The sequence below is a fragment of the Lissotriton vulgaris genome, chromosome 11 (assembly GCF_964263255.1).
Source record: "Lissotriton vulgaris chromosome 11, aLisVul1.2, whole genome shotgun sequence".
Taxonomy (NCBI): domain Eukaryota; kingdom Metazoa; phylum Chordata; class Amphibia; order Caudata; family Salamandridae; genus Lissotriton; species Lissotriton vulgaris.
In genome coordinates, this window is record NC_141699.1 from 840,074,935 (window position 1) to 840,097,509 (window position 22,575).

Below are 22,575 nucleotides of genomic sequence, written 5' to 3' on the forward strand. Positions count from 1 at the left end.
CTGTGCAGATACTAACATCTGAATACCGGACATCAAGATTGTATGCAGAAGATCCAAGATTTCGACAATGTATTCCATATTTGTTTCATCTTCTGTTTGAGAGTGATTTGTCTGGACTTTCTTATGGAGTGAACCACATACTAAAAAGTGGAGTACATCTGCAGAATGTTTCAGCAGGGGAATTTATGAATAAAGTCCAAGAGAAAGACATTGTTTTGGAATCTCAGCTAATTAATCTCATGTCAGTGTGGTACTAACGAGTATTGGTACGTCGTCATGGGGAATTGAAATGTATGCTAAGAAACTTAGGAACTCCTACATGGTTCCTTACTCTAAGCTGTGCTGAGTATGCTTGGGAAGATTTACTTCAATTTCTTCCAGAGGCAAATGCAAACATAGAAAATATAGAATACAAGACACCTGGAGAATTGTGCTCTTTGGATCCAGTTAATTTAAACAGGTATTTCAATCATAGATTTGAAGCTATGATGTCTTTTATCACAAATAAAAAAATCCTCCTCTTGGAGAGGTTCTGGATTTCTTTTGGAGAAAGGATTATCAAGCAAGAGGTGCTCCTCACACACATATGCTGCTATGGATCAAAGATGCCCTCAAATTTGGAACAGATTCGGATGAGACAGTGATGAGTTTTATTGAACAGTATTCAATATGTGCTGTTCCTAAAAACACAGAACAAAAGAATTTAAAACATCAAGTCTTGTGGTTTCAAACCCATCGTTGTGGAAAATACTGTCCTCGAAAATACAAATCAAAGGACAAGTTCTACACAAAATGTTGTTTTGGATTTCCACGACCAATAATATCAAAAGGAAGAGTGAACAATTTTATGTCATCTTTGCGACAGACTGTGACAAGAAAATCACCAAAAAATACCTACAACTTAAGAAGAAATGAAGAGTCAAAGTATATAAATGACTATAACCCAGTCATTTTGTCCATGTGGAATGCAAACATGGATATTCAATATGTTGCAGACAACTCCATTGCTGTGGCTCGATAGGTAACTTCTTACATTACGAAATCTGAAAAGACAGAACTAAAGGAAATGTGGGAAGAAATTTCTCATGAAAAGAGCCTAAGCAAGAAATTGTACAGCTTCAGTTTGAAGATGTTGTCTCATCGAGAAATCGGAGCATATGAATGTTCAGATCGCTTATCATCTGCAAGTCTATATGCCAAATCTAGAACAATCATTTGGGTGAGTTTAGGTCTTGCAAGAACATGAAACCGAGTTTTGAAATCTGTACAAGAAATTGAGTATTTAGCAGAGAGAGAATCAAACAGTATAGATATTTTGAAGACAATATGTTGTCTACATACTATCCAAATAGAAGTAATCATCTTGAGAATGTTTGTCTCTATAAGGTACTGCAAAGCCATACTTTTAAGAAGAAAATTACAGAAGATATCAATAAAGGAGTATATGCTGTGATTGGATCTGAAGGATGTTTGGTGAAACAAAGTAAAGGGCATTTGATTAATCATTGAAAACTGAGTTGCGAAACTCCTGACAAAAGGGAATTTTACTATTTAGCTCTTTTGCAACTCTTTAAGCCATGGCGTACAGAAGAGGAACTACTTGGAGATTTTCTCAGTTATGAAGATTCATTCAATGCAATCAAAAATACTATAGAATGTCCTGTTTTTACTAATTATCTCCAAATGTTGAACAAGGAAATACAGCAAGAAGCTACATTTGCAGCAGAGATTGCTAGGGACAGTTCTCAAGACAGTCAAAGTTCTGCTTCGTTGAGTCAGGATCCACTAGGAGGACCAATGATCCAAAATGAAGCAGCCACTGCCATGGATGAGGTGGAAAGAGCAATGGAACAAGCTCAGGAGGATGCAATAGACTTAGAAGAATTGGAAAAACAACTAAATATTGAGCAAAACCAAACATTCGATGAAGTGACAGAGCAGATTGAGCATGGTTTATGTCATGAGAAAAAAGAGTGCTCATGTACGTCATTTAAACCTGTCCGACTGTATGTAAGTGGAGAAGCAGGAACTGGAAAAAGTTTTCTAATTAAAGCAATTACAACTTATCGACAGAAAAGAACTGAATCGTCACTCTCTTGTGTTGTTACCGCTCCAACTGGGTTGGCAGCACATAACATTAAAGGGATTGCTTACATTGTTTATTGATGCTGCCAGTAGAGCACAATAATAAAATAGAATACCACAAGCTATCTGGAGAAGCTTGTTGTAAAGTTTCCAGAGTCCTCAAAAAAATGATTATTGATGAGGTAAGCATGGTATCAAATGTAATGCTTGCCTTTGTGCATTTAAGAATGCAACAAATTCTTAAAAAAGAATATGATGTGTTATTTGGAGGAAAACACGTCATCGTTTTTGGAGATCTACTACAGCTAACTCCTGTGAAAGGACAACCAATGTTTAAAACCCTTACACATGTAGATACCAGGAAGTGCCTGGGAAGCATTGAAAATGTAAATATTTGGTCATATTTCAAATATTCAGAACTCATTCAAAATATGCGTCAAGCAAAGGATGCTGATTATTAAAGTATTCTTCAAGATATAAGAATTGGAAAACTAAGTGAACATGGCAAAGAAGCTTTACAGGCACGATTACTTTCAAATTTGTTTCCAAAGGAAAATGTTGGTGCAGAGAATATATAGAGAAAAATTGCTGAAAGTAAATCAGTGATATGCTTAATGCCAACTCTGAAAGAATGTGCAATCTTCAATGAAAAAATGTTGAAGTTAGAAAATCCACAAATTTTAAAATTGGAAGCTGTTGATAGAATAGAGCATGAAGGAGCTACTATTATTTTGACAGAAAAGTTTAAGTCAAAACTGGATTCTTTAGAGAAATAAGTATCTAAAACGGCTGGTTTCGAAAAGAATCTATATGTATGTTTGAATTGTCGGATAATTTTACGACGTAATTTACATGTGGAAAGAGGTTTAGTAAATGAAGCAATGGGATATATTGTTGGTTTTCTGAATTACCCAAATAGAGATTAGATTGAAATTATGAAAATCTAATTTGATGATATTGAAGAAGTACAACAATTGAGTCATTGTTTGACTCGATTTTTGCTAGTAAAAGATTGATATGTCCGCCGAAAACAGTTTCCTGTTTGTTTGGCATATGCAGTGACTATTCATAAATCGCAAGGTTTGAGTGTAGATAGTGCTTTGGTGAATATTGGAAGCACTGTGTTCAAAGAGGGTATGGCATATGTTGCGTTATCTTGAGTCAGAACTTTATCTGGATTATACTTGATTGATTTTGATGAGACAAAGACTAGGGCAGATCTGAATTGTGTAAAAGAGTATAATAGGTTAAGAAGAGAATATGCTTCTCATTTACCTCAATATCCTTTATTTGAAAAGGTTGTGGTACGTCGAAAAAGAAGATTGGAGAAAAATTGTAGTGAGGTTGTAGAGAAAAGAAAAAAACTAGATGAACCAGTAATTACAAGTAAAAAGGATAGTATTGAAGAGGTTGTTGGATTTCAGTTTGAAAACAGTACTGAGGTCAACTGCTATGCTAATATATTGGTTAATGTTGTTTTTTTCTTCAAACGTTACAGCAACAGATTATTGAAAATCAGAATCAAAGATTTTGTTGTTTGTTGAATTCTGTGTTTGAGAAATGTAGCAATGTTTTAGACATATGTTCTGGAGTAAATCAATTTTCACAGAATATTCAGCAAGAATGTCAGGAATTTCTTATGTATATGCTTGTTGTATTGCAAGATGAAGGTATAGATATTGAAAATATATTTGGTGTATCTTATAAATGGCAACATGACTGTGATGATTCTTTGTTTTCAAGTAGTACTCAAATAGACACAGAAAGATTTATATATTTGACATTACCAGACTGCAAATCAGTGACTTTTAATAATATAGTTAGAGAAGCAAATCAAAACATGGTTTGTTCCCAATGTAACTCAGAAATGTTATCAACATTATTTATACAAAGATATGGACAGTATGTATTTTTAATGTTCCAACGATGCAGACCTGATGGAACAAAATTGACAACTTTAATTAAAAAGTTTGTGGCTTCTCAAATATCAATTTCAGGAAGAACTTTTGTAACTGTAGCCATTATTTTCCATGATGGTTCTTCTACAACATCAGGACATTATACAGCTTACTTAAAATGTACAAAAGGCTGGACTCATTGTAATAACACTCAATTAACTTGTAAACAATGTTTGCCTTTTGACTTACCAAATTCTTACCTAGTGTTTTTACAACCCAAAATTTTAGGGAAAACAGTTGGCCTAGAAAAATTTGTGATGTAAAAAAAAGGTTAATCTGCTGCTGAGAATTACTTTATAAGTCAGAGTGATCAAGATAAAAACAAAACTTAAACTTGTCATAGAGGTAGTGTAAGTGTATCATATAGTGAGTGATATGACTATTACTTGAAATGTTGATCATGAGTGAGGCAGTGGTGTTTTAGATTTGTTGTAGTTGTTGAAGATGTTGATGATATTTTTTATTCCCTTCTAGAGGTTTATTTTAATGGTATACAGCTCCTTGGTGAAATAAAGGATGAAAAGAGTACGATTGGCATACCAAATGATGTTGAGGTTCTGATAGCATGCTATTTGTTTAAGGTTCTATGTTCATGATAAATGCTATCGGGTGGAGATATAACCATTGTTAGATGGTCCAAAAGATGTGAGTGCTTTTGTTTCAGAAGGTTGGGAGATGGATGTTTAAGAGTACTATTAAGTAACTTCCAAACTAAGGATTTTGCAGATACTATTTGGCCATGAGGAATAGTATCACAAACAAATGACTATTTCGAGTAAATGTTATTAGCATATGTTTGGACATTACTTTATTTACAGTGTATAAGAAAGAAGTAGTATTGTTTTATTACTTTGTGAATATTTTTCACATTCTATACTTATGTCTGAAATTGCTGTTTGAAAAAGACATTTAAGATATGTTTTTTTCTTAATTGTTACATTGTCAATGAAAATATTGAATGGGTTTTTTAAACACAATCTTTTCGATTGTGTTTTTTTTTGCCCGCTGTCATATGATGAGTATTGAACTCACTGTTTTCAGTGAAATTCAATATATTTTGAGAACAGCAAAAAAAAATATATATACATATTGTACAAATTATTTTGTATTTTGGATTGTGAAAAATATATTATAACTCAATTGTTTTTTCTCTTCCACAGATATTATATTTAGGTAAGTACGACAAAAAAAAATTGTTTTTCATTACTTTTTTATTTCTATTTCTCTTTATCCTTTCTTCACTGTCTCTCTTACTTCTTTACCGTTACTCATCTTACTCCTCTTCCCTCATTCTACTTGCTCCCGTTCATTCACCTGTACCCTGCTTCTATCACCATCAGTACTCTTCCTTCACCCTCACTCGTCTTGTCCAACTCCCTCTTTCCTCTATCTGTTCCTCACTTCTCTTTCTTATCTTCCTCCATCACTACCCTTGTCTTGCTGTATCAATCAGTCTCTTGTCATTGCCCCCTTACTCTCTTTCCTTCATATGATCACTGAGTGACTTTCACTCACTCCACTTCTTTCAGCTTCTTATTCCCTTTCGTTCACTACCCTTTTTTCCATTTGTGTCTAATTTTGTTCCTCTGTGTAAGTCAGTATAACTGATTTACTACTTCACAGTCCTTCACTTTCCCTCTGTTTCTCTCTTTTACTGTCTCCCTCTCTCTCTACCAGTCTTCCTTTTCCTTTCTCTCTCTTTCCATAAATCCTTCTCTCTCACTTACTTCTTTTTCCTTTCTCTTAAATGCTTCTTTTTCCATCACTCCCCTTTCCTCACCTTTATATCCCTTCCCTCACTGTCACTGCCCTTCTCTCAATCTCACTCCTCTTCTTCTACTTCATATTCTCCTCTCTGTGCATCACTCCCATTCACTTTCTCCTGCTCCCATTTCCCCACTCCCCCTCACTCTCTTTTCCTCACTCCATCCGTCAGTCCCCTTCCCTTGCTCCCCTTTCCTCATTCAGTTTTGCTAACTCCATTCCTTTAGTCCCTCACTCACCTTCACTTCATTTCTCTCTCCCTCTGTGTCACTCAGTCTAACCGCCTCACTTCCTCTTAGTCATTTGCTCTCCCTTTCTTTCTGTCTCACTCTCTCTCTGTCCCTCACCCTTCTTCTCTTTACCTTTTTGTTTTGATTACTCCTACTTTATTTCTCAGTCCCCTTTCCTGACTTTTAATCTCCTTCCTTCTCTCTTGTATTGTGAAATATATATTATATATATTATAACTCATTTTTTTCTCCTCTTTCACAGATTTTAATTTTACAAAATGCAGGAAGGTGGCTACCTGACTATGGTTACCCCAGATTTTTGCCTTGTGTTTAGCTGGTTTTCGACTTAGTTGGCCTGGTTCCCCTCTAATCAGGGCCCCAGGCTATCTGCTGCTCTCTCTGTAAAATGGATTCCATGTACCCTAGGTGCATACCTAGATTGGCTTGGGTCACCTTATCAGCCCCTGTACAGAGCACTATAGGTGCCCAGGGCATAGGTGAATCCAAGGCCTACCAGGGGCTGCAGCATATCTTTTGCCACCCCTGGCTGGCTATCTAAAATTGACACAACTGGCTGATCACTCAGCTGGGGCAAGGTGGTGTAATCACCCCTTGCTTAGATATAGTATGCCTATATCTAAACCTATCTGGACACATATATACCTATCAGTCACTCCTATGGCAGGCCTTAACAATCCTGGAGGCAGAGTGCTTGGTTTTATGTGAGATGGTGCTCTAGCATGAGCTGAACCTGTCTGCAGCTGTCGAGACCAATTCCCTAAGCTGTTCCGGGATAATGCCATACCATATACCATTAAGTGCATTATAATCCTCGCGGTTATCTGTTAACTTTGGTTTGGCTTTATCAAAACATGTCGTGTAAGGTGTCATACGATTTGGAATACTACCCCCCGCGCCAGTCCTGGCGACCGGGGTAGCATCCCACCCCTCTAGAGGGAGACGACATGTTACTTTGCTAAAACGCGGTTGATTTTAAAAGAGCCTTAGATCCACAAAATGGATGCTTCTGCCACAGACACAAGTCTGACCTCCTGCTGCCGACCGAAACTCAGGAGGCCTGGACAAAGGCTTTCCTGTCACAGGGAGGTGTCACACCACCCCAGACAGGAGATAGTGGATTGTAGCAGGGAGGTTTGAAAGAAACCAGACACTGCCTGGGGAGCACAAGGCTTCCCCTTGCATAATCTGGCCAAACCGGTTCTGGGGCAGACCAGCCTCAGTCCCAGCGCGGCCTGGATCAAAGGAAAGGGGTGTATCCATCCCCTTCCTGGGTCCCACCCATAGGAGGGGACCTAGCAGGTAATCCAGCCCCCTAGATTGGTATAAGAATGGGAGCAGTGCCAACGCACTCAGATTATCCTGATGAAACATTTGAAACAAAACTCTGGACCCTTCGACTTCCTACTCGACGTAGAAGAATGAAGAATCTCCCTTGTGGTCAAGGAGTGAACACCCTGTGCAAACAGGCACCATCCAGCACCTCGACGTCAGCTTTGTTGCAGTTCCCGCCGGAACTCGAGCAACAGAGATCGACGAGATCAAGCTTGCCTGCCTTCATATAGCCCGATCCACAGTCCCTGCAGAGCTGAGACCCGTGGATGCGACCGGAAGCGTGGGGCACGCCATCTTGAAAAGACCACGAGACGCTGACCGTGCAGCCCACAAGTGACCCTTGAAGCTGTACACCGGGGTCTGAGAAGCCCCAGCCTTGAGCCACTTTTGCACCAAAGCTCACCCCTCTACACTTGACAAGTGCTGCGTGGGGCCCTTCTGCTTTCTTTGGCTCGACGCGTTGGCCTGGTCTCTTGCCAGCTGACTTGTGGCCCCTGTGCCAGCGAAAACCTAAATATGACTTGTGATTCTTGTTGCTCCAGACTTGCACCTGCTCCTCTGAAAAGGAGCCCCTGCTCTGACCCTCCTGGTCCGAGTAAGAAGCAATCTTCCAGTCCTGCGTGGATTGCTCTTGCCAAGTGTTGTTTGCTCCAATATTGAAGCCGACAGCGCCGACGGTGAGAACCTGCATAGGACAGCTTGTGACCCGCTCCTGGACGTCGCAGATGCCCCAGGGCCCACGTGGCAGCGGAGAGAAGCTCCACAACAGCCACCTGATTGTGCCCGACATTGCCTGGTTCCGTCCTGGTTCCACCCTGGTCACTGCTGAGTGACCCAGACTCTGTCCCCTCTGCTTTCAGGTACTTTACAACTCTGATCCACCATTGGATCACACCGGACACTTCTCCTTCACATTGCCTGCAGCATCTTCAGCTTCAAGCACCAACAACCTGCGTGACGAAACCTGACGCCACTTCGACCCTATGCACCCGCTTCCTCTGGGTGAGATAACACAGCAACGCCAGTGTTCCCACACTGGTACACACCTCTAGGGTCTGTGTCTAAAGTTTTGTCCCTCTAGGTTCATCGGAAGTATCCTTAAACTCTATTTGTGTAACTTTTACACACCAGTGACTTTACATTCGTGCATGCGTGTGCTTTAAGCGCTGCACCCGAATCCCGCAGGCTTTTCCCGACTTCAGCATTGCTAGTCCCGACTGCTCCCAGCGATTCCCTAGGCCCTAGGCCTAACCACTGTTTGATTGGTATCTCTTATACCACTTTCTTAATATATGGTTTGAGTGGCCACCCGCCCTCATCCATAATTGTGCAACTTTGTATGTTACACTGTGCTTTTGATTTAACGCTTGTGCCCCTTTGCTCATAAAGAGTACTGGGGATTATTTTTCTAATATATACTTTTGTGGTGTCCTTTCATTTGATATTACAGGATTGTGATTGGTAAAACAGCTCGCTTAACACAACCTCTTGAGTTTAGCCTTCTAGGCTGCTTAGTCCATGCTACCCCTAGGATAGCTTGTCTATAAGGTTGACTTACAATCAGACACCATAAGGGATTGTTTGGACTGATACAAGGTGGTTCCAGAATTGGAAACATCATATATCAGGCCAGCTTCTCACACAAAAAATATGTTATTTACTTTTCATTACGTATAAGGAAAGTTTAACAAAGAAAATATATTTTCTCATCACTCTCTTACTTCTATTTCTCTTTTTCCCTTTCTTCACTCTGTCTGTTACTCTACTTACTTTGCTCATCTCACTCCCCTACCCTCACTCTCTTTCCCTCACTCCATCCGTCATTCCCTTTTCCTTACTCTTCTTTCCTCATTGTTTTTGGCTAACTCCCATTCCTTTACTCCCACACTCTCTTTCATTTCATTTATCTCTCTTTCTCTCCCTCTATCTCATTCAGTGTAACCACCTCACTCCCTCTCAGTCACTTGCTCTCTCTCTCTTTCTCTGTCACTCTCTTTCTCTCTTTTTCTCCCTCACCCTTCCTGTCTTTCTCTTTCTGTTTGCTTCACTCCTACTTCATCTCTCAGTCCCCTTTCCTCTCTCTTAATGTCCTTCCTTCGGTCTCATTCTCCTTTCGTCACCCTCATACCCATTCTCTCATTGTTACTGCCTTGCACCCGCCCTCAGTACTTTTTCCTCACTCATCTTCCATCACTCCTTTTCCTTCACTCCCCTTTTCTCACTCCCTCACTCCATGTCACTTACTCCCGTTTGTTTATCCCTTTCCCCCTGTGCACTTTATCCTATCTGTATTTCTCACCCCTTCATTTTTCTGCTCCCTTTTCCTCACTCCCCCTCACTCTGTTTCTCCCACTCCCCTTCCCTCACTCTTCTTCCTTTAGTCCTCTTTTGTCACTCCGTCACTCCTTTAGTCACTCTTTAACTCCCCTTTCCTCACTCACCATACTACCCTTTCCTCACTCATTCCATTTGTCCCTTCCTCCCCTACACTCAGTCATTTCAGTCATTCATTTATGCTCTACACATTTATTCAAAAAAAGTATGACACAGTGTATAAGACATATAGCTCTTCATGGAGAAGTGAGGTGAGTTCTGAAAAGAACTGTTTTTTGTCTTTTTCGTTTTGTAGTGTTTTTTGTACTTATTTAACAATTTTATATTTTTTTGTTGTTTTTTTAACAAACAAAAAAAAGTTAACCATAAAGTGCTCAACAGGAACAAAAAAAAATTAAATGAAAACAATTATTGCCGGGAGCATTGGTGGTTGTGAATTTTCAGCTCCATTAAATTCAGACTTTGCTCTCCGTAGCAAAGTACTTCATTGCATTAGTTGCAACAGAGATGCACATCCTTGAAAGTGGCCGGATGTTGAGTTGTGATGAAGCAGGAGATGCCCCTCCAGATGAAGAGCAGGGGACAGCAGGTGGTAATTGAGTTGCCAAGGCTCTGGTGGATGCCTGTGCATACTGATGAGGATGCACATTCCTTACATGCCTCAACATAGTATGAATACTAAATGAATACTTTTTATTTGGATTGCCCCTCGGCAGCTCACTGTTGCAGATGGTACAAGTAACTTTTGGTGCATTCCCCTTTTTTAATCCCTCAGGGTATGTAAAAAATTTCCAGATGAATGAGTCCTTTGTTTTTTTTGCAGGTGGCTGGTGTTGCTGCACATCAGAGTCTGAAGAGGAGGAATCCTGCTGTCTCTCTGCCATCTTTTCTTCAAGGAAACTCCAAAGGAGGAACACAGTAGTAAAGGTGCTTCTTACAAAAGAGTGAAAGAGATAGTGAGGGAAGTGGGTGGGGTGTTTGAAGATTCTGGAACAGAATAGTATGAACCAATCAAAAGTATTGTTTTCAAGTCACATGACTTTGTATTCAAGTCACATGGTTTTACGTGCGCACAACGTGTGCACACGCATGCACGCACGGTGCACGCACGGCCCGGAAGTAAATGACATTTTACCCAATTTTTGTAAAAGTTTGAAAAAGTGAAAAGGAGGCAGGGAAGAGACTCCCTGACCCCCTAGGCCAAGAAAATTGCAAGGTGCGCTCACGGTGCTCGCACCCTTTTGGCCGCCATTTTGTTATTCTGAGGTAAAAGAGAACCACAAAAAAGTGGATAATGTGAAAAGAGGGCAAGGTAGAGACTCCCTGACCCCCTAGGCATTCTCAGGGGGTCCCTGAAGGACCCCGAAGGCCCCCCAATATTTTTTTATTTTTCTAAAAAATCGCGAGGTGCGCGCCTGGCTCGCACCCCTTAGCCGCTATTTTGTGTTTCTGAAGCAAAACAGAGCCAAAAACAAAAGTGCATAACGTGAAAAGGGGGCAGGGTAGAGACTACCTGACACCCTAGGCTTTCTCAGAGGGTCCCTGAAGGATCGACAAGGGCAAAAAAAACATTAAAAAAAAATAATATTAAATCGCGAGGTGCGCGCCCTTTGCGTGCACCCTTGAAAAAGCTCCAAAAAAATATATAAACAAATTTGACTGTTAACAAGTGATGTGAAGATGTAGAGTATACTGTTGAACTTTATGTAAATCATAAAAAATACATGTCCAGTTGCATATTACATAATACAGTCAATGTATTACAATATACAAAGGCAGTGTGTTGAAAAGTAAATTTATAAATAAATTATGATTTACAAATTAGCAATTTAAAAATATTGGAAATTCACTAGAAAATCATCGCTTTCACACACAACATAGTTAAAAGTTAGCATTTAAAAAACCTTGCAAATTCACTAGTTGCCCCCCAGGGACCCCTAGAATGCAAGGGCAATTAGTTCCTCCTCCGCAAACGTGCCAGGGGTTGCGCTGCAGAGTGTTGTATAAAAGGGGTGTGGCCTCTGAACACCTGCCTGCAAAAATTTAGTAAATCAGTATAAAAAATAACAATTAATACATTTAAAAATTGTCATTTAAAAAACCTTCGAAATTCATTGAAAAAAAAATAGGTTTCAGGCCTTATATAGTTAGGAATTAGCATTTAAAAAACCTTGCAAATTCACTGAAAAGTCCAGAGGTTTCAGCTCTTATATAGTTAGGAATTAGCATTTAAAAAACCTTGCAAATTCACTGAAAAAACCATAGGTTTCAGGCCTTATATAGTTAGGAATTAGCATTTAAAAAACCTTTGAAATTCACTCAAAAAACTAAAATTTCTAGGGGTGTTATAGTTAGCTGGACATTTCACTCCATTGAAATAGCTCGTATATAGTTAGTTGTACTAACTATATTTCGCGCACCCGCAATCCACTGCTGATGATGTCACATATTACATCATTCATGACATGGTCAGTGACATCACTGATGATATCTCAAATGACATCACTGATGGCAAAGCATGCCCATGGTGTCCAGAAAAACAGGAAACGACAAGTCACTTATTGTTCTTTTGTCCTTCATACTTTATACCCCGTCGTGTGTGGGTGATCCAGCGCTCCTACTAAATTTCTGCATAAATGATGTCACCATCTACCACCAAACTTACCAATCAATACCAGGCCCATAAGATTAACAGAGCAGCTGAATCATGAGGCGAATGGATCTGATATGTTGTTTAAACCTCCTACAATAAACAAGACCAGCTTGTCATTTTAAAAGTTTATTTTCTTTAAATTCTCATAGTGCATAAACGTTATTAGCTCTTTATTAGAATCAAACAAATGATTTAATTAATTCAGTTTAATTCATTAATCATTGGCTCAAAGATCCGACAGTTCAGTATTGCATAAAATAATGAATTTAAGAAAACATTTACCCTATTCCCTAAATTAGCTTTCTGACCTGAAAAGGAAATAATTTTAATAAACAGTTGAATGCTTACATATCCATTGGAAATCGGACAGCACTTCACCCTCAGGAAACAGTCAGCCCCATTCCCCTCAAGAGGCCCAATTGTTATACTTAACTTGCTCGCTAATAAAACTAAATGTAATATTTTAAAGAACTTCAGCACCCTGATTGGTTGTTGAGCATCAGACCCCCAAAACCACCTCGTCCAGAGAGAAAACGTCACCACATTATTGTTCTTTGACAAGAGGCGACACCGGCTTCCGAAAGTTGCAACAATTTTAAAAGTTGTTTTTTCCGATTTCCTCCAGAGCTCGGCAAAATCATCTCTGTCATTTCCTTGGCCTTGTAGAAAGAACATCCAGAGCAGTCCATGCACAAGTCTCTATTGTCTGAGCCACAGTCCATTCAAAAGTATAGCGCTTTCCATGGAATAATTCCAATATGACCGCTCTTGGCTCTGACTCTGCACAGGCCAACCAATTTTCTCCAATACTAGGACTAGGCCTCAAGCCTCTCTCTCGGGCTAGTATTTAAACAAACACAAAAGAATGATTAATTCAGGTGAAATAAACCCTTCTGTTACCCACCCGACCATTGCTAATAATTAACCCACTAATAAATGACATCTAGCAGAAGCAAACAAATAAAGCAGCACATGAAATATCTACCATTCTTCATATAGTCCAGCTTTATGTTTCTGAAAGAGTAAAAAGATGATTAAATGATTCACAGACAGACAATCACAACATAGGACAAACATAAAAGCACATTTAATAAAGCAGATGCCATGAATGATCAGCCTCATATTAATTGTGACAAGGACAATAGGACGAACATGACGAACAAAACAATATTAATCATGTGTTACAAAACAGACTCGCAAATGCAACAAGAGCACATATCATTAGTTCCCGCGTGTTAAAGTGTGTGGTGCGATCTTATTCTAGGTTGGATTAATTAAACAGATCATGCAACAATTAATTAATAGATTAATTCATGTTACAGGGAATGGACTTCACGAGTCAGAATAAAATATTTTCTGAAACTCGCTCCATCATGGGTTATTCCTGTTTGTAGATTATTGGGTTTTAGAAAGCATGGCGATGCACTTAGAGTCCTATGCACGGACCCAGCTCTTTCGATTGCCATTGCTATGGCTAAGTTTTTAGGTTGGGCTTGGTCCATAAGAGCTAAGGCGCCACACTTAGCATCAGATAACTACTAATTGTTACCTGTCATTCGATTGTAATACTATATGTGGTTAAGGCATAATGAGATGAGAGCAGGAACTAAGGTTGAGCGTTTTAGTGTAGTAGATGAAGGTGATGGGGTACGCTATCAGTATTTTAACTAGTTGCATTCGACAGTTAGTAATGAATTTAATAATTTCTTATTCTATTTATATAGGCTGAATTATAGAAGTTTTGCATTTGTGAATAAAGATTGTATTGATGAAATGATGTATGTTGTGCTTTTATGACTTAACTGTCGAATAAAAATAGATTGACTATAAGTGGAATGTAGAAGTGATTAACACGGCTTCTGTTAAAATGATCGTAAATGTGAAACTTCATGCAGAGATTTGTTTAATTTCCCTGCATTAAACATACCTCTTTAGCCAACTGTTAGGGAAAATGTACTCTGAAAAAAGCACCATTTGCCTGCAGTTTTTTTATTGTGGTAATGGCATACTATAAAAATAGTGTTATATTTGTTGAGTGCCCCTTTAGGACCACAGTATGAATTTTTTATCAATGTATGTGGAAATTGTACTGACAAAAACGCCATTTGGCTCGTTTTCTTGGAGTGGCTGGAACCTTTCTTGGAAGAAGTCAGACTCACTTGTTTCACTCGCTGCATTGGTGCAATGTGAGGCAGGTATTCACACCTAACCACTTTGACTTTTCCCCAGCCGCTCTTGCTTTGTTTTCTCTTTTTCTTTCCTAATGCCCATCTCTTTACTTTACTCTAAGATTGTCAAATTCTTTGTTCCTCTTTCTCAGATCACTTTTCTTTCTAACTTTTACTTTTTTTTCCTTCCCTCTTTCTCATGTGGGTTGGTCAGGATGCTTGGGTTTAGTGGATTTCCCACTTAGCCTATTTCCCTCTTTGTCACTTGCTCTATACCAGCTGTAAGAGAGATGGATTTTCACTATCTACATTCCATAATGAGATGAAGCAATATGGATGTTTTTCTCTCATATGCAGCTGCAGGTTGCTGGAACCAACTTACATTGTCTGCTTGATGTCTATGGTTCATCAAGGCTCAGTTGGCAGAGACCTGATAAGCATCATGAGAATCTTCCGCAGAAAGCCAAGGTAAGGGGATGCACAGTTTAATGATAGTCTCAACTACTGACAAAAGTTCATGTGCAACTGTGAATAGTTTAGTGTCAATTGTGTACTGGAAAGTGGATGAGACCCGAGAGTGTGATGACGCTGTTCATTCCGGAATGATCAGAGTTATAATGTTCTCCCTCCACTGATCACGTGCGGTCTTTTCATTAACTCCGCCAGAAGAACAATATTAATACTGTCAATATAACATTTTGTATTTTATGATATGCTGATCAAAGGTTCTAGGGTGAATGGAGGAAGGTTATGAAGAGGTGGATGCATTCCTTTCCTCCTATGTGGGAGCAAACTCTATTTAGTTAGTTAGGAGTCATGTTTTTCCCCCAAAAAATCAATCTTTAGGCATCTCTTCCAGGATTTCATCCGATATGCGGCCTGATCTCGGTGTGATTTGCTGCTTATGGGCTAATTTGTCTTATGTGCTTTTACATAATGAAAGCACAAAGCCCAACTAATGATATTTACTGTTGGAATTGGTCCGAGGAAGTGGAACAAATCCTGAACATTCTAATTGCAATCAGAATCCTTTATTACCTTAATATTTCAGATAGTTATTTCAGATATCGCTCACTTCTCTTGTCAGAATTTGCTTCTTAGCACAGCAAAACGCATGTATTGTGGACCAGCAAAGCCATCTAATGGTTTTGGTGACTTTTTCAAATTTCATCTAATGGTTTTAGTGACCTTTTCAAACGTCTTCGCCTTTGGCCTTGTGTGTGTTTGTGTGTGTATGTATACACATAGTGAAACAAACACTGTGAAATGTTAGTTATGGTTCAGCAATTTAAATCCTGAAACAAAAATGAAATTCACCATTTATAGATTGCAAAAGACACAACAAACACCATGACTCACACCACCTATCATATTTATCTTTTTTTAGTCTCATCTATGTGCTGTTGCTTGTGAGAGATATTGTTTACTGAGAGGGGCTTGAAGCCCATCCATTGCTTACCATTCGTTGGCTTCATTGCCACTCTTATTTGCTGACTCCTAATAGGCTAGAAAATGCTAGTTTCATGTCCTCTTTTTTCTTGTGGAGCATAGACCAAATACTGATTGTTCCATTTTGGTGTTCTTTGGTTTTATTTCACTGAACCATAACTAACCTATTGTGATTTTTTTCAGGAAATGTTGATGTCTTATGAAGTGGCAGCAGGCTGTGTGATTGGTAGGGAATGTGAATAGTGAGCACCACTGCATTCTATCACGAAAATCAAAACGTAGAGCAGACATCCCATTGTTTCCTAAACTCACTATAATCATAACTACTACTAATCTAAAAAAAAATCACTAGAGTTAAGAGAAAAAGAACCTAAACTATCTACCCTAACTAATTCTAAACACGCAAAACATATCTAGGACATCAACCTCCTTCCACCCTTTGGGAACATCACAAGACAGGACAAAGACATCTAAGCTATACATAAACTAACTACACATTTGACCTACACAAAGATATATTTATATGCTTTTTATTTTTTTATTTTTTCCATAAATACATCAACCCCCCCAAAGGAAAAGGAAATGTATCCCCTAATACTTTACAATAATAAAAATCTACAACTACCTTAAAATCTAACACTAACTATACCTACACTAAAACTACTCTACCTAACACTTAAAATACTTACCTAACACTACCTAAACTACAAGATAAAACATTGGTGGAAGGGAGAATGGGGCACAACTTGTCCAGACATAATGGTAGTCCAAGGTGTTTTTTTGTCCTCAAGGTGCCTTGTCTACTCTGCCATTTCCCGCCTGATCTCGGCCAGCAGCGCATTTTTGTCCATAATGAGCCTCCTGCCCCGGAGAGTAAATGGCATCACCTGATCCGAAGGGGCAGGTGGGATTGTCCCTTGGGTAGGGATTGTTGTAGGGGGATGGGACACTGATTGTCCATGCTGGGACCCACCACTGATGCCAGACTGGCCTGGGATGTCCTGTGTGTCATTGCGCCTGCTACGTGTTGCCACCTTGGTCACAGATTCCCACGTATCAGCCGCCCGGTCCTCCTGGTACCTCCGCACCATGTTCCATGTTGTGGTACCCTTTTGAGACCTTCTTAAAATGTAGGTACCGCTCCTTCCTCATCTGGAAGGCGTGTGCCTCCGCTGCCGTCATGTTGTCTGTAAAATGTGAACAATGGGAAATTGTGAGTCCTTTAGACTATGTTAATGTTCTCCATTGAAATCTATAATACAAGATCACTTCAACATAACTAAGTGAGTCAGAGAGTGTCCTGGTCAACTAAATGTTGAATCCTGGATCACAGATAACATGCTGGGGAGAATGACATGACAGTGCATGGCATGGGACATGTACTGTCACAACCAAATTAAACTGACAGTGTCAATTTTTGTTGCAATGACATTCCCTGACTGAGGGTGAAATGTACAAGGAATCGGAGGAGGGAGGCATTAGGCCTCGGTGTGTAGCACCACCCTCATCTTCTCTTGTGACACTGTGCTGCATCATATGTACAATGCTCATGTGCAGCTCTGTGTATCCCACAGCAACTGTGTGCAGTTCATCAAGTTAGCTCTAACACAGGCACTCTTGCAAAAGAGTGCAAGGGTGTCTGTGTTTAGGGGGGCTTGTTAATGTGTAGGAAGGTTACCCTACCTGCACAGTAGCACTCCTGGGATAGCCACATTCACACTTTCATCTGTGCTGCATCATACAGCACACATGGAACATGATGGGTGGCTGAACACTGACTTGTACATGAGGCACTTTCCCTCTCTCTACCACTACTTCACAAAGGGTGACGCCTTTGATGTTAGAAACAGGGAAACATCCTTTCCTCTAAATTGTCAGTCATGCATGTCTTGGATCCGCTAATATCACTCTGTAGTAAAGCGAAATACGCAGGCATTTACAACGCAAACGGTTACAATGCATTCATCATTGTAACGGCACCCTGGAGTCATAATGGTATAGTGTTATTATGGGTAATACTTTCTCACAGATAGCGTTCTAGAGGCCATTGAAAAAATATGGCACACAATAAATGCAGAGCTAAAGCATGCAGGGTAAATGCATATGGAATAATGTCAACAATTGGGACAGAGGAGATCGTACACCTGATCCAGATTCGGTCAGGGAATGACCCCAGGGAGACTGCTTGACAACACCATTTTAGTGGCCAAACATGCCAATGAGAGTCATAGGGCCACCTTTGCTAGGTGTTTGGGGAACATGCCATTGATATTCTTGACTCAAAGCTATGCACTGCCACTTCTGTGAAGCTGGTATGCAGCATATGTGAGAAGTTGGCCTGGTATATGATGTCCACTATTCTAGTGGGCACCTTGCACCAGTCCAAACAACCCTTATTGATGGTAGGTTTAAAGTCAACCTTATAGAAAGCTATCCTAGTGGTAGCTGTGGAGAGCAGCCTTCAGGCTCAGTCTTCAAAGGAATGCAAAGCAGCTTGTTTTACCAGTATATAATCTCTTGAATGACCAAATGAAAGTACACCACACAAGGTATATATCAAATATATATGTATTTATTCGAAACACAACCCCTCTGGTCTCTTTATGAGGTTAGAGGTAAAAGTACAATACAAGGAACTTAATTATCATACGATAAGTTGCACAGTATAAGTTATGCCCTAGGGGCCTCACAAACCATATACCAAAATAGTGGTATAAGAATCACGTGAGGGTTAGAAAGCAGGCCTAGGGACTGTAGATCCGCTGTAGCAACCAGGAACCACCCAAGGTAGGGACGCAGGAGACCCGCGGGGGACGTGTGCAGTATCTAAACACAGCCGCAAATCACCATTGACTTTCTATGGAGAACAAACAAGTTACAATTTTAAAGACTAAGGACACTTAGAGGTGAACTACGATGGAACCCTTTTAGACTTAGACGCTTCGAGAGTCAAGACCCACGGGAGCACCGGAGTACTCAAGTTACCTCACCCACGGAAGCCGGGTGCATAGGTCTCCTTTGGTGTTGGGTTTCGTCGTCGATTCCAATGGAGAGCTGCAAGGAAGTGCTGCAGGCGACCAGAGGAAAAGTGTCCGGGTGGATCCAAGGGTGGATCAGAGATATGAAGGACCCGAAAGCAGAGGGGACAGAGTCTGGGTCACTAGCCAGTGACCAGGATGGCGATAGGAAAATGCCAACCAATGTCGGGTGTTTTCAGGTGAAAGAGGTGAAGCTTGACTCTTCAGCCACGAAGTCCAGGAGGCGTTTACTATGACCAGGAGCTGGATTCAAGCTGTACCACAAAGGATCTCAAGTGCTGCAGCATCGGAATCCGGATTAGACCCAACAAGCCTGGGCAACAGCAATCCACGCAGGATGACAAGATTGGCTTTGGTGCAGACCAGCAAGATCTGAGGGACTCCTCCTTTGAAGAGGAGTGAGAGCACGTCTTGACCAACCAGGAAAGCTCAAGAAACAAACGATTGTCCTTTGTGGGGGACCATTAGCCAATGGACTAGGAACCATGAAGGAGCCTCAAGCGGAAATGCACAAAGCGGGCCCTCAGAACACTCGTGGAGTGTAGGCCTCTGAGCTTCGGTGCAAAAGGTGCTTGGGGCAGGGGCTTCAAATACTCTAATGCACAACTTCAGGAAACTTTGGGAAATAGGTGCAGTTTCAAAAATGCAGGGTGTCCAGGAGTTCCAGTCCCACGTCTTTCGTGTCAGCTACTGGTCTCACCTTTGCTGGGATCTCGGGTCAGCTTTAGAGATGTCTGGAAGTTGGTGTCTTGTGTCACAGATTCTTCAGGATATGACGGGAGCCTTGAAAATGCAGACCAGTGCGGGGAGAAGCTTCGCTGGCAACCAAGATGGCCGCATGAGCTCGGAGCTCCGAAGACCCTCCGATCCTCTGAATTAATCCAGCTATCTATTCTGTCCCACACTAGTGGGAATCTGTCGCAGAATTGTTGCTGACGCGGGACCCATTCTCTGATCGGAGATCCGAGTTTCCTACCCGGAGTTACACCGTGACGAGGATTGGGGATGGCGACGCCATGATAGCCTGGCATTACGTGGGCGACGGCGGTGCTGCTACGTGCTGGTAGCTTGATTTGGTGGAGACTGCCCCGTTCTACAACAGCGGCCGGACCAGACCACTAAGCGGATTGAAGTGCTGAAGGAGCGGTGAAGGCGCGTGTTGACCTCTACCGACGAGGGGCTGCAGGGCCGACCGGGTCCCTCTCCAAACCGAGCGACCCCCTTCATGGCGGACAGGGGAGATCCGGACAAAGGGAAGCCTAGGGTCAGCAGGAAACCCTCACTTTCGCAGCCCACTATCTCCGAGCGCTTCACCCTCCCGAAAGGGTCGCCTGGTGCCTCAGGCCGCACAAAAGACACGCAGCGGGATGTGTCTCCAGATGATTCGGAACCCACCCTCCGAGATGTCATGGGAGCCATTGCTGGCATCAAGGTCGAAATGCATAAACAGCATGAAGTGTTAACGCACAAAGTCGACACGCTGGCGATTGAGGTCAATCTCATCAGAGCCGATCTCGGCAAAACTAATGACAGGGTCAAGTCGCTCGATATAAAGGCGTCGAGTCTAACTTTTGACGTGACTGACCTACAGTCGGAGATTCAGGACCTGAAAGCCTCGAACATGTTGTTTGCCCGCAGGCTCGATGACTTCGAAGGACGGGCCAGGCGCCAGAACGTCCGTATCATAGGAGTACCGGAGGGCGCCGAGGAGGATGCTGCCGACCTTTTTGTCGAGAACCTAGTACTCAAGCACTTGGCTCCCGGTGGACTGAGCAAGTTCTTCTCGGTGGAGCGGGCGCACAGACTGCCTGGAGGCCAGCCAAAACTGGGAGCCTCTCCGCGCCCCATTATTGCCAGGGTCTTCAATTTTAGGGACCGAGACACTATCCTGCAGGCATCCAGGAGAGGTGGGCCATTGAAGTTTCAGAACGCTGAGATTAACTTTTTCCCGGACTTCACCCAGGCGGTGCAGAAATGCCGGCAAAGTTTCATGGGAGTCAAGCGCAGGTTGAGGGAGTTGGGGATGAGATACTCCATGTTGTTTCCAGCGAAACTTCGGATTGAACATAATGGCCGGGCGATGTTCTTCGACATGCCGGAAGCGGCTGGGGACTGGCTGGACACTTTGCCTCAACGACGGAGTACGCCTGAGGACCAGACGGAAGGGGCGTCGGGCGGACCTGATCCTCAGGAGTGAGTGAACTTTCTCGGACTGCCTTCGGTGGATGGGCCTGCACATGCAATCAGTCGCTGACTATTGTTTTCTATTATTGTTCTTTGTCAGGATCGGGGGATATGGGGGGGGATAGGCAGTCTCCTTTCTCCTCTGGGGGCTTTTCGTAGAGTAGTTTTTGGGGCGACAGGCACACGGCTAGTTGGGGGGGCTTTTTAGTCTGATGCAGGGGTGCAGGGTGGGGGGTGGTTGGGTTGATTGTTTCCTTTGTGTTTTTCTTTACTTCTCTTTTTCTAGGCAAGGTGATCCCTCTTTTGAACACTATGTAGCGGCGACTGCTCTCTGGGGGGGGCGTGCTTTGATGATGGGGGTAAGACGTTAAATGTATTGAGTTGGAATGTGAATGGGCTGAGTGATCGCATAAAAATTGGGGTGGTGTTGCAAATGTTTAAAAGGTGTGTTCCCAATGTCATTTTATCACAAGAAACTCATCTCATTGGCAATACGTGCCACGCACTCAACAGGAAAGGGTTTAAAATGGTGGTACACTCAGGGTTCTCTTCGGGGTCCCGAGGGGTGGGGATTATGGTGCGCATGTCTCTCCCGTTCGAGGTGGAGACTAGTGTAATCGATGATAGAGGAAGATACGTTGCCGTCATGGGTAGATGGGAGGGGCGTCCCCTGGTTTTGGTTTCTGTTTATGTACCCCCTGGCTTGCAATCATTGACCTTTCGAGATCTTGGGAGCGCCATTTTGGGCCTGCCGGAGGGACGGCTCATAGTTGGTGGAGATTTCAATGCAGTTGTATCTGGGACCCTTGACCGTTTTCCATCCAGAGATCTTCGCGGTGCACAATCTTGGCTCCCTGATTTCCTGAATACCATGGGACTTATTGATTGCTGGAGGCTTCTCCATCCCGCCCAGCTGCAGTATTCCTTTCATTCGGGTGCGCACGGTAGCCTCTCCAGGTTTGACTACATCTTGGCTCCAGCTGCCCAGGCCTCGGCTGTTTCCGGGGCCCGCTTGATGGCTAGAGGCATATTGGACCACTCCCCGATCTGGGTGTCCTTTGACTTTGGTATTGTGGCAGCCTCTAGGGTAGCGCCGGTCAATCCATGGTATTTTCGTAACCCTAAAACTCGTGACCTCCTTGCTAAAGCCATTGACCTGTATTTTTCCGAGAATACGGGTTCGGTGCCGTCGGCCATGTCTCTATGGGAGGCCTTCAAAACTTTCCTGAAAGGTGAAGCTTTCTCCTTAATAGCCAAGGCGCGCAGACGCAGGGATGAGGAGGTGGTGCGGTTGGAGTCGGAGATTGAGGATCTTGATTCTCAACTGGAAACTGATCCGGCGCCTGCCCTGTTGCATGC

General features: G+C 42.0%; 1 protein-coding gene across 6 annotated transcripts in view; it reads left to right on the forward strand.

Annotated features, from left to right (window-relative positions):
* The window catches only part of LOC147683571 (galactose-3-O-sulfotransferase 2-like), a 692,139-nt gene that overhangs the window by 347,621 nt on the left and 321,943 nt on the right, over positions 1 to 22,575 (forward strand). For all 6 annotated transcript variants that reach the window (XM_086943976.1, XM_086943973.1, XM_086943975.1 and 3 more), the window contains 2 exons: positions 10,548 to 10,651; positions 14,903 to 15,013. In XM_086943976.1, the coding sequence (XP_086800102.1) occupies positions 14,940 to 15,013 (74 nt within the window). In that variant the 5' untranslated portion in view covers positions 10,548 to 10,651; positions 14,903 to 14,939. The remainder of the gene's footprint in view (positions 1 to 10,547; positions 10,652 to 14,902; positions 15,014 to 22,575) is intronic.